The sequence below is a fragment of the Amblyomma mixtum genome, chromosome 2 (genome assembly GCF_055824585.1).
Source record: "Amblyomma mixtum isolate Tamu chromosome 2, ASM5582458v1, whole genome shotgun sequence".
NCBI lineage: Eukaryota > Metazoa > Arthropoda > Arachnida > Ixodida > Ixodidae > Amblyomma > Amblyomma mixtum.
In genome coordinates, this window is record NC_143013.1 from 52,579,786 (window position 1) to 52,597,641 (window position 17,856).

Sequence of the window (17,856 nt, forward strand, 5' to 3'; positions counted from 1 at the left end):
CATGACGGAAAGTATAAACCTGTTTACCGAATTTCCATTCTATTAATGCACAGAAGCCAATGCTCCAGCTTGCTCGTACCCAATGGTTTTCTGCTAGAACTTTGCTGCAATACATACCGGATTATTTTCCCTCTAATTACTCAAATGTAGGGCAATCCTGGTAGCGTATGAAACCACGTACTTTTATAAAGCTTACAAGATGTAATGACCTCTACACTGAAGCTTCTGGGCGGGAGTCTTTTTGATGATTTGATTATTTTTAGCTGTTTTAAAAATTAAAAGCACCAAGAAGGCGACTAACCGGCACTTCGGCCGCGCTGCACAGAAAAAAAATAAAAAAAATTTCTTTCTCCAAGCTCACCACAGTCCAATGCGGTAACACTCTTCCGAGCATGCAGTGCGAGGCCGAGAAGAGAGGGAAGAAGCCCGCCTGCCATTGACCGGTTCTCTCTGTATTTAAGGTTTCCCGTTGCCCTGTAGAGCACCCAGATTGTGATGATAATTTGCACTAGTGTCGTACCACCCATCGCGTCCTCCAGCGCCGCTCTTATATCGCGCTATTTTCGCATTAAGGTACGGAAGCTTTTTTTCAATTGATCTCACCTCCACGGCTCTACGCGAACGGCAGACAGGAATCCCACCTGCAGGCGCCGAGTGGGTGGAGATATCGTGCGCCACAACAAAATCTGCTTCCAACTGGCTCCCGCACCATATCTGTTACCTCAATCATCGAGTAGTGCTAAATATTAATGCTACAGCCGAATCTGTAAATTACAGCTGACGTTAAAACTGAAGGTTACAGCGCATACGGCACATTCTTCACAGCCTTCTCTAAAGTAAAGGATACAGCGTAACGTTAATACCTAGAGTGAACACAGACATCTCAGCTAGTTGATAATGCATCGGAGATAATAAAACAGCGGGAAGACACGCGTGTCGGTGTAAAGAACGGACACTACGAGCGCTGATTCGCAACGGAGCGTTTAGTCACAAAACGCAGACGATATACTGTCTTTGACATGTCGCCGACCAACGGGGTTATCTTCTAAGCCTTATAGTGGACGCCTTTCGTAGCCCCTAAAAATCTAAATATCTTTAAAGGTGATAACAAGGGTTCTGCTTGCCTCACACAGTTTTATAGCTTAATAGGTGCCATAACCGCTCTGCTACAGGGTTGAGAAACGCACCTTGTTGCCTGGTTACTGTGGCAAACGCGGTATACGAGGTCTGTTAGAAAAGTATCCGACTTTATTTTTTTTTGCGAACACCTGATGGATATGAAACAAGCGCGCTTGCATCAGCCGACCTTGAACCCTTGTGCGCATGAACGAATTTTTTCCCGCCTGCCTATAGCGTCAGTCGCTGGGAAGCAGCGTTTGAGTGAGGGAGTGCGCAGTGCTCTCGTCGGTTTTTTGTTGCAAGGAAAATGGCGGAGCGAGAGGAGCAGCGCTACTACCTCAAATTCTGCCAGAAACTTGGCGACAGCCAAGTGGAAATTATTCGAAATGTTCAGACGGCTTTCGGTGATGACGCTATGAGCAGCACACAGATTAAGCAGTGGTGCAACTGGTTTAAAGACGGCCGCACATCCGTGGAGAGAGAGCCACGCTCCGGTCGGCCACCAACATGCCGAAATGACCAGGTAATTGCCGAAGTGAACGCTATGGTGATGCGGGACTGTTGTGTGACTATCCGAGAAATTGCGGAAGAGGTGGACATCAGCAATTTTTCTGCACATTCAATTATCAATGAAGATTTGGCCATGGAGAGAGTTGCGGCGAAATTCGTGCCGAAGCTGCTGACGGTGGAGAAAAAGCAGCTTCGTGTTGAAGTCTCACAGGAGATGCTGGATTCCACAAACAGTTACCCTGACTTCACCGACGCCGTAATCACTAGTGACGAGTCTTGGGTGTACGGGTACGACCCGGAAACCAAATCCCAGTCGTCACAGAGGACGCATTCGACGTCACCAAGACCAAAGAAGGTCCGACAAGTGCGCAGCAATGTCAAAGTGATGCTGACTGCTTTTTTGACTCCCTCTGTGTGGCACACCACGAGTACGCACCCCACAGGGTCAAATAATGACTAAACAGTACTACAGGGATGTCCTACATCGCCTACGTGGTGCTGTGCGGCGCAAGAGACCGGAATTGAGGTCAACAAGAAATTGGCGCATCCCTCGCGGCATTGCTCCTGCACATTCCTCGCATTTGATTCAGACTTTTCTGGCGAAAAACCAGACTCCTGTAGTTCAACAGGCTCCTTACTCTCCTGATATGTCCCCCTAGGACTTCTGGCTGTTTCCTAAAATCAAGAGGTCATTCAAAGGAGCGCTATTTCAGAAAAGAAAGGACATTATGGCTGCAACGACAGCAGAGCCAAATTCCATTCCGAAAACGGTCTTTTCGGAATACTTCCAACAATGGCAGCACCGCTGGGAGATGCATATGGAGCCCCAAGGAGACTACTTTGAAGGTTATTAGGTTTCTAACGCTCCAGTTATGCCAGTTTGTTTTCTTCGGCCAAAGGTCGGATACTTTTCTAACAGACCTCGTACATCTCCGGTACTAGTGTGCATAAAAGTGCAACAAAACAGAAGTTAGTCTAGGGTCTGAGGCTAAAAACAGCGCTAACGGGGACGAAGCAGAGAGAGGGACACGGCGCTGAGTCTAGGGTGGCCAGATATGCGTGCTGCCAAAAGTGACGGTGCCAAAATGTTTGAGTGTGCACCGCTATTGATGGCTACCGCGATTACACTGCATAACAAAGCCACTATGCGGTTCCTCTTCTACAGCGGCTATAATGGTTGTGCGGCGCGTGACAATATGTGCAAAAACATGTTATCGCCATGCTATTTTTGTATAATTGCTCATCCGATCAGAAACATGAAACAGCATGAAACTATGTTCAGACCTTCTCACCAAGAAGTCCATTTGGTCCGATCACATGCTTAAGGATGCCGCGGGCGACACGAGCGTCTTGAGAACTGGTTGGGTCATCGAGGAGATAAATATCACTCCTTGAGTAGACGGCACGAGCTAGAGCCACACGTTGTCTCTGGCCTCCGCTCAGCATTTCACCCTGCAGCGGTGCGACAATGTTAGCTGGATCGGTGCGTGGCAGGGCAGTAGTTAATATGCAAGTACTATTAATAAGAAAATTTGGACTTAAATCTTGTGTTCATAGTTTCGAAGTGCTTACTCTTCAGTAAGGATAAGAGCGAGAAAAGATAAGAGCAACGATGATGCAGGGACAATCGGTACGTTGTGTCCTTGCGATAATGACTGTAAACCAGTCACCAGCTATAGGCACAAGGATACTGAAGGAAAAACACGACCAGAAGTAGCATTCGCAGCAGCCGTATTCAGCATCGTTGTTACACACGAAACAAGAAGAGGTGTCCGCAAGGCATACCAATGCCTCCGTTAAGTTGAGTTTATGCGAAAAGAAGCACCTCTGTCAGGCTGACCAGAAATGTCGCAGGTCCTATGAGAACAACAAAAAATTTTCGATGCCAATAAACGCGGAAACAGTTTACTAAGGTACTTCTTCGGTGTACCCTGTATTTACTTACTACTTTATTAGGTCGAAATCCAGTCGAGCAGACTTATAAGCAAGCTGCGGGTCGCTCAGATTGCGCTCGTTTCATCTGATGTTCGTAATGTGTGGGCTTCCCAGACAAAGGTGGCATTTAATGCTTTCAAATGCCTGTTATGCCCATCTATTTCTTCAAAACAGACTTTTTGGTGGCTCTTTAGAAGCTTTTTAGCGAGGACGTGTCCTACTCGCCACGATCTCCGCTGTCAACAATCTCGTTTAAGTACCCAATAAAACTAATTTTGCTTAAAAGGTTCAGACAACTGGTGGCAGGCCGGCCTCTTCACCATCGCCTTTATCAGATTGTTTTGAAAAGTGGTTATCTTCTAACAAAGAAGTCGCTTCAGATGCGAAAACCACCCGTGCATGTAGTAATCCCTCGAATGATTTGTTCACATTACCTTCTCTCCTGCTTCTGCAAGATCACCAGCCGGAAACCGTTCGATATCGCGGACCATTTGACAAGCTTCCAGCACCTCTTCATAGTACGTTTCGTCGTACTTGCGGCCAAAGATTATGTTGTCTCTGATTGTCATGTTGAAAACGTGAGGACGCTGGCACACGACAGCAATCCTACCCTGTGGAAAAAGAGAAGCGCCAAAGACCGCAAAATGCTTGCTGTGATCGATGCGTGGAGCACAGGAAATGTGCTTCCTTAATATACAAAATACACAATTTTAAATGCTATCGATTTCTTCAGAAATTTGTTTTGTCTTAGTGTCCAGGCGAACACTGAAAGAGAAAACAGTATCATTCCTCGTTTTCTTTTCACATTTATGTGTAGAAACTAAGCAGGATGCATGTTTCTATGTAAAAGCTGGCCTGAAAACGACACCCTGCACCCTAGCAGGATAATGATCTAAATATGCTCCTGTTCAAATCCGGCTCAGAAGTAAGTTGGGCGATCCCTCCAAGCTCTACCTGACATCAACATGCAATGTCCATGAAAAATTATATATGTAACTGCACTTTAAGCAATTTTTTTCCGCGTGTCTGTGCCCTTCATCATACTCTCTGCGGAACCTGGGCTAGTGAAGGAATGAAAACAAATGTGGGGCATTTTAAACAGCAATCTGTTTTTCAAACACAAAGCGATCCAAGCGCGTCATTTCTGACTTGTAGTTTCTTTCAGGCGCAAATTTATTTATGCAGTGTGAAACTTGTGGCGCTTCGTAAATACCACACACATTAACATACATGTATGTGTATCTTCCGGAGAACTTCAAGAGACCCCTTACAATCTGCCTGCACAGCGCTAACGTCTGAGCTAAAATGTAAATTATACTATACGCCCAAAACCGAGCGACACAAAAAGGCAATTTGGACATGAAAATTTTCATTCGCTACCACAGTCAACTTCGGTTGCATTGCTCATTGTAAAAGCTTCCCAACTCCAGTGCTGGCGGGCTTTTATACCTATTGTGTTGCTCAGTGCAAATTCTCATGTTCACGATTGTCATTATGGACTTATATGCTGAAATGCAGTTTTTCTGGTGTTCCATGCGTGCTCCGCTTTTAGGCTGGTTCCTGGCGGCTACGTTACAACGCTGGGATTATACGCAGGCTGTGTGCTCCAGGGATCGGCGTAACGATGATTGAAACAGTACTATTCGCCTTTATAGGGCCGTGTCACTACAAGTACTGCAGCACGCTGCCTTTGCTGCAGTACTTAACCAGAAATTTAAGGAGCATTTGCCCCGGTCACTTGCTGACTTTCGGGCGGCAAAGGAGGTGGCGACGGCTTTTTCAAATGGATGCCCCTCACATGCACGTAAAGCCTGTTTGCCATAAGTAACTCAATACCATGCATGTCTGGTCGCCATTTTTTCGACATACCCACAGAAAATTGTCTTCAAATTTAAAATTTTTCTCGTTGGGAATGGTTGGTGCGGTTTAACAAATACTCTTCAGAACAAAGGCACAATGCGGGTAAAACGGGCACACCGTCAAGCATTCAAAGGTGGCTCAGCTTTGACTCAAGCGGAATAACAACATCGTAAATCTCGCTCAAGGCCTTAACTGTGGTAATCCTGACCGACTGGTATTTGCAGTCTAAAAATAAGAGCATGGCTTCTGACGTGAAAACACATTGCCTTAGTACGCTGCATTTGGGGCGGCAATGCAGAGCAGCGGAGTTTCTATTTGTTTTCAGTGGATACATTTGCAAGTAGATGTCCTGGTAAACGAGGTATCTGACAGCACCACTCATTGAGCACTGTCTGTTGAAATATGGAGTCTCTCAAGGGGCAAAGAAATTTTGGAACAGCCATAGCCCATTTGAAATATCTGTGTTGTCGGCCTAGCCAACCAGTGAGACCATGATGTCTTAAAGAGGATTTAAGGCACTCTACTAGACACCCTTAACCCGGGTTCTAGTCGTACTCAAGCGTGAGTGCAAAAGAATTGTTCGACATTGTGTCCACTGTGTTCCGTATATGGGGCTGGCGATAGTTTAAACCATTGTTTTTATGTGCTGCCCAGACTACAACGCAGAAGCGAGGGCCCTGCTCTCTAGTCTCTCAGAAGGGTAGACGTGCAACACGGCTCTTTGCAAGACCTTTTTTGCGCGCGTAGGAACCGGATAAATCGGGGGAAGGGGGGGGGGGGGGGGGGGGCGCAGACATTCTGATTTCTAAAATTCTTTCAGGACACTGAACTGGTCTTTATATGGTGACGGCGTAGTCTGAAGAATGTTATGGGTGGTTGTATGCGTGCTGACAGAGATCTCGAGGTAACACAAGTAAGCACAAACTCGATGTAACTTTTAGACATTAATTAAGCGCTGGTAACGTGTAGGATCTGCCGATGAAAGAACGCAACACTAACCAAACGTGTAACTCACTACAACCTCAACATTCAGAAGAATTGGGTTGCACCACAAGCACGGACGCCCTAAAGTACTCGTGGTATGTACGAGCATGCAGGAACAACGGCTACGAAAGCGAGAACGGAGTGCCCGTGTAGCTGGTCGCTAGAAGTGACGTGCGCCAGGTCAGTGGGAAAACGAAGCGTGTGCGAGAAGCCGCGCTGTCGACACAGGAGGGGCAACAATATTGACTCCCAGCATGAGAACCGCAGTAGCAGTGGCGGGCCGCGATGACAGATGGCGCCAGGGTGGTCTTTTGCATGAAGCGACGCTCGCAACCACACACCACCGCAAGTGAGCGTTGTGGGGTGTGCGGTTGCGACAGATGCTGTGGTAACCGCAAAGCCCAGTTACATTTGCGGGCGCTGATTAAACAGTCTCAAGCTGTGACCTTCACCTACAACTAATAGAGAGGGCGCTTACACGGGTGGAGTGACTTTACCAGGAGTTATGTGCGCATCGGTCACGAGAGATTCCGATCCCTCGCTTGTGGTATTTTTGTACGCCATTCGAGACTGATCGCGATGATGTGATGGTGTAGAGCAGAAATTTGCGACTGGTGTTTAAGTAACAGCCAAAAGTGAGGAAATTCTCAACCCTTCTATCGCCAAGTCATCTTGTTACCACCGCCCGCCGCCCAGTGTTTTGCTTTTGGTGAGAAACGACAACTTTGTCCAATAGACGGTTCCAAGTCTAAGACGTGCTCCGCATTACTAACGGCTTGCTGCTATCCCCAAGTGAGAATAGGTTTCGTGTATTTGCTACTCATCAAAAGAGCTACTAAAAAGCAAGGAAAACTAGAAATTTGGTCCGTTTTTGTGCACTCCGCCTAGAAAAACTCAGAGCGTAAAACTCTGAGCTATAACATGAAATCCCATCGGTGTCGTTCCTTCAGTGTTTGCCATTGCCTATTCCAAAATCGGTGTGCCGTCAGTTCGCGTAAAATTAATATCTTGAACGGAAACATGCGCATCTGGCGGTGGTGATTGTTGTGATTGCTAGAAGCCGCAAAGGGTCCTGTGATCCCCACTAAAGTCGGTAACTGCCAATTTCTACGCCAGGTAAAGTGTAGTGCGTCACCTGTTGCGGTACCAGTGCAAGAAGTGCTTCCCTCTACCGTCGTCGCCTCCAGTAAATGTCGCGCATGCGCAGTTGTGTCGCCACCACTCCGGTAACAATAACCCTCTACAGGCTATGCTAAAGGTCTTTATAACCCAAATGGCTCTGGACCTAGTGAAGCATCGGCAGTGGACCAGTGATGTCAGCTCGCGGCCCGGAAGCCGAACATTTGACGTCGTCAGGATCATGTGACAGCCATTCAGCGAGTAGTGTTACAACGTGAGCACGAAAAATAGTCGTTCACTGCTCGTTGCAGAAGCGTATACAGCAACACTACGGCCTCATGTTCGCTAGCACGTAGAGAAAATGGCGCGTTTCAACTGAGAGAACTCACGTTGAGCGCAAGGGAGCCTCCCAAGCACCTCGTGTCTCCAACGATGGCGGCCAAGAGGGATGACTTGCCGCTTCCCACCGGACCAACAACGCCCACGGTAGTTCCGCTCTGTAAGTGCAGGTCGATGCCCTTCAGGACCGAGCTGTCGACGTCAAGGTCCCTCGCAGACCAGGCGAAAGAGCAGTCCTTGATCGCTACCTCGCCAACTGTAAAACGACGACGCGTACTGTTTGGCCACTGGTAAATACCGTAGTTCTCCTGCAGCCAGGTGGCGTAGATGAACTATCATATCATGAAAACCAAGCTAAAATATTGCCGACAGTGTTAAAATGTAAGTGCACGCCGTAAGTTCTGGGTCGTGGGAGCTGGATGGAGTCGGAGACAACCTAAGATGACGGCACGCTAGTGCGAAAAGCAGGCGCAAGAGAATAAACATGAGCGCATATTCAACGCGTTCAAATCTGTCCAAATTTTCCTCAGAAATCGAAGGCATACGCTCAGCAGTGAATGAGAACTAGAAATTTATTTGAACATCACATGTTACATAAGCAATGCCTCAGGTGTAGGCAGAAAGCTTTCTATAAGCTTGGTGAGACCTATGCCGAGCTTAGAAACACTTGTCAGAAAAAGCAGTGACGGTCACATACTAGGAAAAAACACAGAACTTAGAGAAAACTAGGAATAAAAAATTTGCGGGGGCTTAGCTTTGGTTAAGCCTGGTGAGTTGCGAAAGCGAGCGCAGCACCTCTAACGGAAGGAACGCGGCGCGCCGCGTCTAAAGAAGGAACGCAGTGCGCCGCGTCTACAGGTCAGACGTGGCTACGGGCAGCCGTTACCCGACGAGCCGAGTTGGTAGCCCGTCTCTCGCTCCTGGTATGACGTCACGCTATAACGTCACTAGCGCCTTTAGCGGGAGGAGTGCGGCGCGCCGTGGCTACCGGCCGCCGCTGCGCGATGAGTCGAGTTGGTAGCCCGTCTCTCGCTCCTGGTATGACGTCACGCTGTGACGTCACTAGGCATAGTAGGACGTCAGGGGTCATTCTAAATGTCACGCGTGGCTACTGGCCGCCGCTGCGCGGCAACTCGACTTGGTAGCCCATCTCTCACCCCGGTATGACGTCAGAGGTCATTCTAAAGGTCAAACGTGTCTACCGGCCGCCGATACGTGAAAGGCCGTTTATGAGCGTAGTATTGCTTTCGCAATAAAAGAGAAACAACGTAGATAACGTACAATCTGCTTTCACAAAAAGGAGGTACATTCCGAGTTAGGAGTGGTTGGTAAAGAATTCCTTAACATTTGTTGTCCATAATGGGTTCAAGTGCGAGACACACTCTCTTAGGCACAGGGCCACGATCGAACTTTAAACTATGTACACACTTCCTGCAAGCTAAGCCTTAGTAGAAATTATGTGACGAAATCAGCGTGTAACTCCCTACTATTGTATTTGAACCACCGCTTTAAAAGTCATCCTTTATTTTTGAAGTCTCCACGATATCACCAAACTGTTCCCGCCGTCGTTTATTCTCCACCGCCAATCTCTCGTAGCTCGCTGCCTCCTCATCCTCATTATGGCAGCCGCTGCTGGCACCCCTTTTATGTATGTATCGTAACGCATAAAAATTAATAATGTGATTAGGGGATACACTGCAATCTCTTGTCACTGGGATACACTTGGTATCCACCGTGCATGTCAATCCGGAAAGCATGTTCGGGCCTGCGCCTACGGCTACTATGCATGACTGTGAATGTTTTGCCGCGGCTTTTATTGCTTGCCCACGAAATTTGCTTAACAGAACTCTTTGAAAGTATGCTGCCGAGAAGCGCTGTTTGCTTTTGTGTGTTTTTGTCTTCTGTCGGCAACACACGAGCCTAACTGCTTTTTTTTTTTGATAAGCAAGACGCCAGCAGAGAGCTCCCAAAAACCAGCAACAATTCTACGCTGCTGTTCTCACAATGTGTGAATTTGTACTGGGTGTTTAAGGCCCCTTTTGAACACAACGCAACTGTGAAGGCAAGGCATTTTGATCTCGACATGTGACGTGGCCCCTAGGTCTCAGAATTAAGTTTAACTTCCGCGCCAGCCTTTTGTCTACTGTCCGCGTCTACCAGTCTGCGACTTTCGTCGCCATGTGACAGTATATTTACGGTACAGTAAGTACATCTTTCTGTAAAGCTCGCCGTTAGTTTTCTACAAGCTCTATTACCTTTTCGCTGCGCGAGTCCTGCAATGGTTGGCTTAAAATGAATAGCATACGAGGAAAACACTAGTAAAGGTAATAAAATCGCGCGAAGCAGATGGTGCTGTCCAGACAAACATTTCTAGAATAAAGAAAGTAAGAGCAGACTCAAGGAAGGAGCGCTTAGGGAAAGGAAGTCATTTGACGAAAATTTTTTCTCCTGTGTGCTTTGCCATTCTTCCAGAGGGCATCTACCATTACCTGTTTCACTTTTTCGTGCCGGTTCTTCCACATAGAAAGCCGTCTAATTCCTTGACTGACAATGAGAACACAAGAACAACGTCAAAACATTTTCACCACCTGCGCTTCTCTGTGCACAGGACCTGCTCAGAGTTGTAAGATAAAAATATTATTGTTTTATATCCTTAAATTCTTCAAATGCGGCGAGAGTGAGGTTTATATGGGCACATAGTTAAGGTATGACGCCACTTTTTTCAAATTTGTTTTAAATTTTGAGCATTAAATTTTTATTTCACATTTACCTCATAAAGCACCATTTTATATGATATTCAAATGCACAAAAGAGTGAAAAAAGCCATGATGGCATTTATTATTCACAAAAAATCGCCCAAACATGGCTGTTATGCAAACAGTCATAACTGGTGAATGAAGAGCAGGAATTGCAAACTTTTCGGCACAGCGTTAGCCAACTAACCATACTGTGCAACCAACTAGGATCTTTGCCATCCGATAATTAAGAAAAAAGTTATAGCAAAAATGCTAAAGAAAACAAAAAAATGTGTCATTTTTGCCTACATTCCTCCACATAAAACATGATTATATCAAAACTCACGATTCGATTTCATTTATGCTAGTTCATTGCACAGGCTAGTAACAAAGGAACGAGTGTACAAAGTTTAATTGAAAAATATTTATGCATTTGGAAGTTATCACTGTTTGCGCAACACGAAATTGCGAAAAATAAAGTTTTGAGAAAAACGAGATTAAAGTTTTTCAATCCTTGTAGAAACAAGATCATCATGCCCTAGGAAGTTAAAATCCTCCAGGTTGATAGCTAGGGCCCTCCTTAGCTGACACGAGCTCTCTTTTGGCATTTGTTGCTGCCCGTCTTTTCTTGCGGAGATGTTTTGCCTCGCCCGTTGATTGACGCTGGGCCTTCGTCACACGGTAATGGTCACTGGTGCAACATGCTACGAGAGTGTGGAGGCCAGATTCGATGCCTGCTTCCCTGAAAATATCTGCTGTACTTCTGCTGCCATCATTGAAGGACGAATCCGGTAGCATTCAAAGGGATAGCGTGAAGTGCGCGCAAAGTAAATAACTGAGACGCTTGTAGCGTCTTGCATCCCTCTTGTGGAAATTTAAAGCAATGTTTTAAAAAAAGTAAACCTTACAAATTGCCTTTGAATAATCTTTTACATATGAGACTAAAACAAAACAGGAAAATTTTCAATATACGCCGCTGATTATCGCTGAGTTATCATTTTCTGTTACCAAACCATATCAGTTTCGGTTTCAGAACTGTACACCACCAGTTCGAAAGTTGGCTATAACTTTTGAATAAATAAAGATACGAACATTATTCATGCTGGAAAACATTTCCGAATGTTTTGGGATTCCCGAAATATAAAAAAGAAAAAATGTCATTTTTACAAAAAAAGATTTTTCAAAGGTGGCGTCATACCTTAAATGACTAGAAGGAAATGTTTATCGGTACCGCCACAATTTCACAACTGCTCCAGCCCAACGAGCCAGTGTTTGGTTGTTAGCTCAGCGCCACTGGAAGAAAGTACGCACTTTTATATCTAAATCTTAGCCGGAATGACGCTATTCTAGAAGCATGCTAAAGCTTAATGCCACCTAAGTTCACTATGTCGCACAACCGAATACTATATCTGGAGAAAAAAAAGGAAACCGTAGCGACTTCGTGAGGCACACAAAGGACTTTTCCGTTCGCTATTCTTGTACGTTCAAATACGTGATAAGGCAGTTCTGTTAACGTGAACTAAAAGTTCAGCGGGAACATACCACCCAGTCACGTCTTAGAAAGCGCATGGTTTATTCCTTTTTAGTCAGTAACTGTCGCTTGGGTTTTTTTTTTTTTTTTGGCGCCATTAAAAAAACGTGATGAAAACAGACAATGGTCTTTATGAAACAAGGGCCAAGTTTGGAAGCGCTCTTTGCCCCAGTGGGAATGCCTGAAAGGGCAACTGCCCCACATTTTGAGAATTTCGCGATATTCGAGGATTCATATCTATACAGACTGCAGGTGAAGCATGTCAAGTGTTTTTGCACTAGGATTTAAAATAGTAACGTAATCGACCAATGAATTTTGCGCTTCTCCTCAATGCGCCAGACGAGCGCGGGGAAGTTCAGTGTGACGTCACGGAAGGTATGGTTTCAAATTACCGCTGCCGTCAGCCACACCCTGCCGTGCCTCATTGGGTGCTGCCAAACAACTCTCGGCAGGATTTCCCTTCGGTGGTATTGCTTTTTTTCCCTTCAAAGCAGGCGTTGATGCGTTGGCAATCTACAGATACCTTCGATGACGTCATCACGCGCCCCCCCCCCCCCCCCCCCCCACTTGGCATTATGTGCTACAGGGAAGCTTGAAGGGTGAGGCGATTTTAATCGGTGATTGTGTCACTATTTCAAATGCTAACCCAAAAAACTTAGCTGCAAGTTTCACACATTCGACCCTTTTAACCTAGTTGATTTCTAAAACCTATGCAGTTTCCCTTTAAGAGCGGCTCGCCTTCCTGACCTAGTGAGCCATTTACACTTGCCACTCAAACCTTTCACAGATATACATAAACACACACGGCTGGAACCCTTGGAGTGCTGCTAAAACTGTTTTCGCCCTAAAAGTGCGCACATAGAGCCCGTATCTAAAAATACATAGAACCTTGTAGATATGTAGTTATTTTTATTTGCATTTTGACAAATATACTTCTATTGTAAGGCACATCTTCTCTGCACGAGTCACTCGAGAAAGGCGGCTCCTCATAGTTCTGAGTGCCCCCTTATCCAAGGAACGGCTAAGAGCTGTTTTAAAATTAGATGCCTCTATTCGAGGGCTACACATAGGAGGTAAGGAGCGTACTAAAATTTGCCCTTTTCCTTCAGTCTAAGGCAGGTGTGACGTGGAAGTTATGTGGATTGCTGCATTAAATATGTTTATTTTCTTCGTTCGGCATGTCACCTTTAGCTGAACAATTTTACTGTAGGTTACGAGCCTATAGCTTGTCTCTAATTCGAAGTAACCCATTTGGGTCGATGCGTACGAACGCATACGAACAAGTCCGTCCACGTCGAATACATCGTATGCAAGCACGTCGGATTCGCACAATCCAATCGTTTCCAGGGATTGGAATATTGCTAATATAACTTAGAAAAAAGTGCAGTAAAATCGAGATACCGTGATGCGGTTGCGAAGAACGAAGTGTTCGTAGTTGAAAACTTTAAACGATGGACTTGCGACCAGAAATCGATATTGAGAAATATGAGATAAATCTGTAACTTACTCAATAGCCTGAAGCACAGGAAAACACATTCAGGAAAGCCTCTATTGCTATTCACATTCGATGACAGGATACACTAATAACCTTATTCAATGCACGTTTTGCTTAATGTACACAATAACTGCCAAAGTGTCAATCCATGCAAGATGTTCTTACCGGCAACTGGTGACACACGTAGATTTACAGTTCCGGTTGGCAGCCATTCTTCTTCAGCAAAAAATGTCATTAGTCTGCGACAACTGCGAAAAACCTTGGCGAACAAACGAAAAGAAAAAAAATACAGATATGGGCGTTACCTCTGGTTCGGATGAAGGATGTGGTTCGGATGAAGGAAAGTATAAGAAGACCGTAAGGAACAATGGGCAACACGTACACTTTAAATGAAAAGTTCTGCGAAAACATCGCATTAACAAGTGGTGCGGATACCTGCACATATGAGGTATCCGTGCTCGAAAAGAAGGAAAAAGTTCTTTTAAACAACACAAGTTTTTAACAAAAAGTTTTCGGTTGGCTTATTCCAGCTATGTTCCGATCTTCGTTGAGGCTAGCTGCTGTTTCATGCAGTGAAGGTATTCTTTGTTTCGTGTGATATTTGCCGCTGTGAGGTCAGCACCATAGCAATGTCCCATCGGCATGTTTCTCAGTGCAAGGCGAGAAGATGATATAATATATATCTGCATGAACATCATTTGTATTCTCAAGAAAAGGTACTCAATCGAATCAGCAGTTCATCTAAGGACTCAAGTAACACTTGTTGCTGGGCTAGTCGGTGCATTATTCTTCGTGCAAAAGTTAGCGCAAAACACAAGACATTCACAAGAAAGGTGGACAGGACAACGCGCTACTGACAACTGATCCTTTATTGGAAAGAAACACGTAATATATAGGCACACCTTCACACCACCTATCAGCTGCAGCAAACGTCAGAATGATGTAAAGGGTCATAAAAGCGATAAAAGACACAAAGACTAAAAACACGACCTAGCTAAAAACGATGAAAAGCGGCGAACGAACATTAAAAGCATGACACGTGGTGTATAGGGCCAAAGAAACATGAATGAATGGAATCCAACAGGATGATAACAAACGATATTGTATAAAAACCTAACAAATGCAGAAAAAAACACGTGAAGCAAGAAAATCCTGATAAAAAAGGCCTGTGCGCTGAACACTTCAGATTACATTCAGGGGAACAAACACCACAATGCTTGGACATTAGCGCGCGAGCGGCGCGAACTTGATTACTTTTGTATTTTGTAAATAGTGTACAAAGCTCTCCCCTGTCCTTTCTTGCTGTCGCTCCCGTCTATACTTCTCCTCACTATCCTCTCCCTTTCCCTTTCGTTTCCGCCGGCTGCAGCTCGGGTGCTTAAGATATTAGATAGCAATTGCCACGGCCGGCAACACTCTTTTGCTTCACTTTTTATTATTATTATTTTTTTAAAATAAACCACTACCACCACCAAACACCTGTACACATGCTCGTACTCAGGAAAACCTTTCTAAAAAGCATTCTTCAGTGTTGTACAAGAAGATAGATGCATCGCTAACAGCATTTGCGCCCTTTTTTTCTGATCAAAAAAGCTTCTTTTAATTCACGGGACTCGATCATGGCGTCTACCTAAAACAACGGTTTTTTCAAGAATGGGCCGGCAAGAGTTCACAGTCCTTGCAATGAAGAGGCAGATTCGAAGATTCGAAGGCAGATTCATCTAAGGACTCGCAAAGTTGTCAGCTTTACAGGTACTGTGAGAACACACACGTCCCTAAACGATGCTTTGGTCTTGATGCTGCTTTGAAAACTCAGGTACTCAATATCGCCCCAGAATGTTAATAATGGCGCAATCGAATTATTTTTGTCTACGAATGAGGCTCAGATATCTTCTGCAATACGAATTTAAATTGTAGATTGATTTTTGCCTTTGTGTTAAGCTTCACTAAAAAGAAGTAACGTGCAATGAAAGAATTCATTTCTCTGCACCTTTCAATGCAGCGCCTACAGAGCAGACAGTGTTCTCACCGGGCTCTTGAGCCTCGTGGCATGAGCCAAGGTATTCGTGAAAACGTCCATTAGCGTGAGTATGTACACGCACGAGAATATGGTTGGTGGGCTGAATATGTCATCCGGATTCATGAAAGTAACAGCACCAAAGGCAAGGATGATCATCTGAAAAGAAAGCGGTATTTTCAGCCAAGACATCGATATTAACACGGCCTTCGGCTTTCTTACTTCTACGAGATGAAAAATGGTTCAGTATACTAGGTAATAAAAGTTATTTCCAGTCACCATGCCTGAAAGTAAGAGGCATATTTATCTGGCAGAAGCTGAGTTTAGCACCCTTCAGCTGTATTCTTTGCACCACCACGCAGTGCTCAACATCACGCCGGCGTAATGAAGATATTTACACTCAAGTTAAACCAGGGCGAAGAACATGGACTCGCAACTGAAAAGTAATGCACGACAGGAAGACATTTTAAAAAAAGCCATGAGATATGGGCATGCCTGGTGAGAAGTGAGAAAGAAAAGAAATGAGAAAAGGAAAAAGGAGACGAAGGCGCTATCGCGTCTACTCTTAAGTCGAAGCTTAAGCGTCCTCATAATTTTGAACAGGTATTTACTACTCAAAAAAGGCAAATTTCTTATTCCAAGCGGACGGACGAACACCTCTTGCAGTCACCTCCATTTCTCCAGATATAAAAAGCTTCCGAAACTTTCTGTGTTATCTGACCTTGATGACTGTATAAAATGATAACATCATAGAAAAAATGCTGGCATTGCTTCCTTTTTCTTCTTATTTTTTGTCCTTCTTCTGCTGACCATATGAGGCTCAAGTCGCTACCAGATGTGTGCTTGCGAGATGAGCATGAACCCTTAGCAACTAGCCTAGTTTTACGTACTACTTAAGTTAATTACACAAGACTCTCTTCAGAGACCCATTTGTAGCATCCCGATCTTTTCCTAAATTTGTTATCCTGTTTTCCTTCATCACTTATGGACTGCTGCTATCAATTATCAAGCGGAAACAAATATTAGAGCGGTAGAGTGAAAGCGGCGCAAGGTAACGGCTATCGTAGAATTTGAAGATTACTTGAATGCTTGCATTGCTGCCATGTCTGCATCATATAGAGCCGTAGACAGAAATTTTCAGCTTTATAATAAAAAACGATGCGTCTATTTGTGTACGGCGAAATTTTTGGCGATTTTGTTATTGCAGGAAAACACCACCGACGCCGTGATCTGCGTTGCCGCTTCTAAATGTACTGAGAGCTGTATTTTTGTAAAACAGGCCTTCGGCTTCCAAACCCTCGGCGGCTGGCTTAAGGAAAAAGACGACGAAGACAACGGTGCCGATACTTGTGCCATTAAGCCTGAGGACATCATCATCATCATCACTCGTGCGTGTGCTGGACTGATCGCTGCCTCTGGTCTGAACCGAGACTGTACTGTTTTAAAAAGAATGTCAATCAAAATTTCATTAGACATGCCCAAAAAGTGCAAACCCACTGAAGGGCGCAAAGCACATTACCGGCTTTGCAATTTGCCTGTTTTCTTCAGAAACGATGTCCTCCAAGAGCACCAAGAAGTTCATTCTTCTGTTCTTAAACAGCGTTGTTCTTGGTACTTTGTGCTTCCTTAAAGCCATATTAAACCGTTTGTGGTACAAAGTTAGGATGGCTTGATTCTTTTTTGTGCATTATATGTCCTGCCCATGTCCATCTCATTGCAGCTAGAATATGATTTTTTATGGTAACGAAATGGATTCCAGGAGAAAGAAAATTGAGAACGCGGCAGAACGCGGCAGAACGTGAGGTGGGCGGATGAGATCAGGAAGCTTGCCAGGATAATGTGGCTTCAAATAACATAGCTAGCTGGCACTCATTTGGAGAGCATTTTGTCCCACAGTGGACGTAGTTACACTTGTTATGATGATGGTCGGAGATTTCAGCCTACAGCTACCTCCACTGAAACAGAAATGCCTCCCTATATCTCTCCAATTGACTCTCTCCTGAGACAGCTGCGTCCACCTTAATCTCGCAAAGTTCGTAATCTCAGCCGTCCACTGTATCACTGCGGCCGCCTACTACACTTTCCCTCTCTTGGAATCAAGTCTGTTACTTTTAAAATATTGGTTAATTTGCCTTCGCATTACATTCCCTGCACCACGCCCATTTCTTATCTTTGATTTCGACTATGATATTATTAACTGGCACTTGTTCTG

General features: G+C 44.9%; 1 protein-coding gene across 1 annotated transcript in view; it reads right to left on the bottom strand.

Annotated features, from left to right (window-relative positions):
* The window catches only part of LOC149359352 (multidrug resistance protein mrp-7-like), a 54,813-nt gene that overhangs the window by 20,910 nt on the left and 16,047 nt on the right, over positions 1–17,856 (bottom strand). The window contains exons 6-10 of the mRNA XM_089569033.1: positions 15,657–15,803; positions 13,793–13,886; positions 7,917–8,122; positions 3,999–4,175; positions 2,914–3,081 (exon numbers count right to left, since the gene is read on the bottom strand). Coding sequence (XP_089425159.1) covers positions 2,914–3,081; positions 3,999–4,175; positions 7,917–8,122; positions 13,793–13,886; positions 15,657–15,803 — 792 coding nt within the window. The remainder of the gene's footprint in view (positions 1–2,913; positions 3,082–3,998; positions 4,176–7,916; positions 8,123–13,792; positions 13,887–15,656; positions 15,804–17,856) is intronic.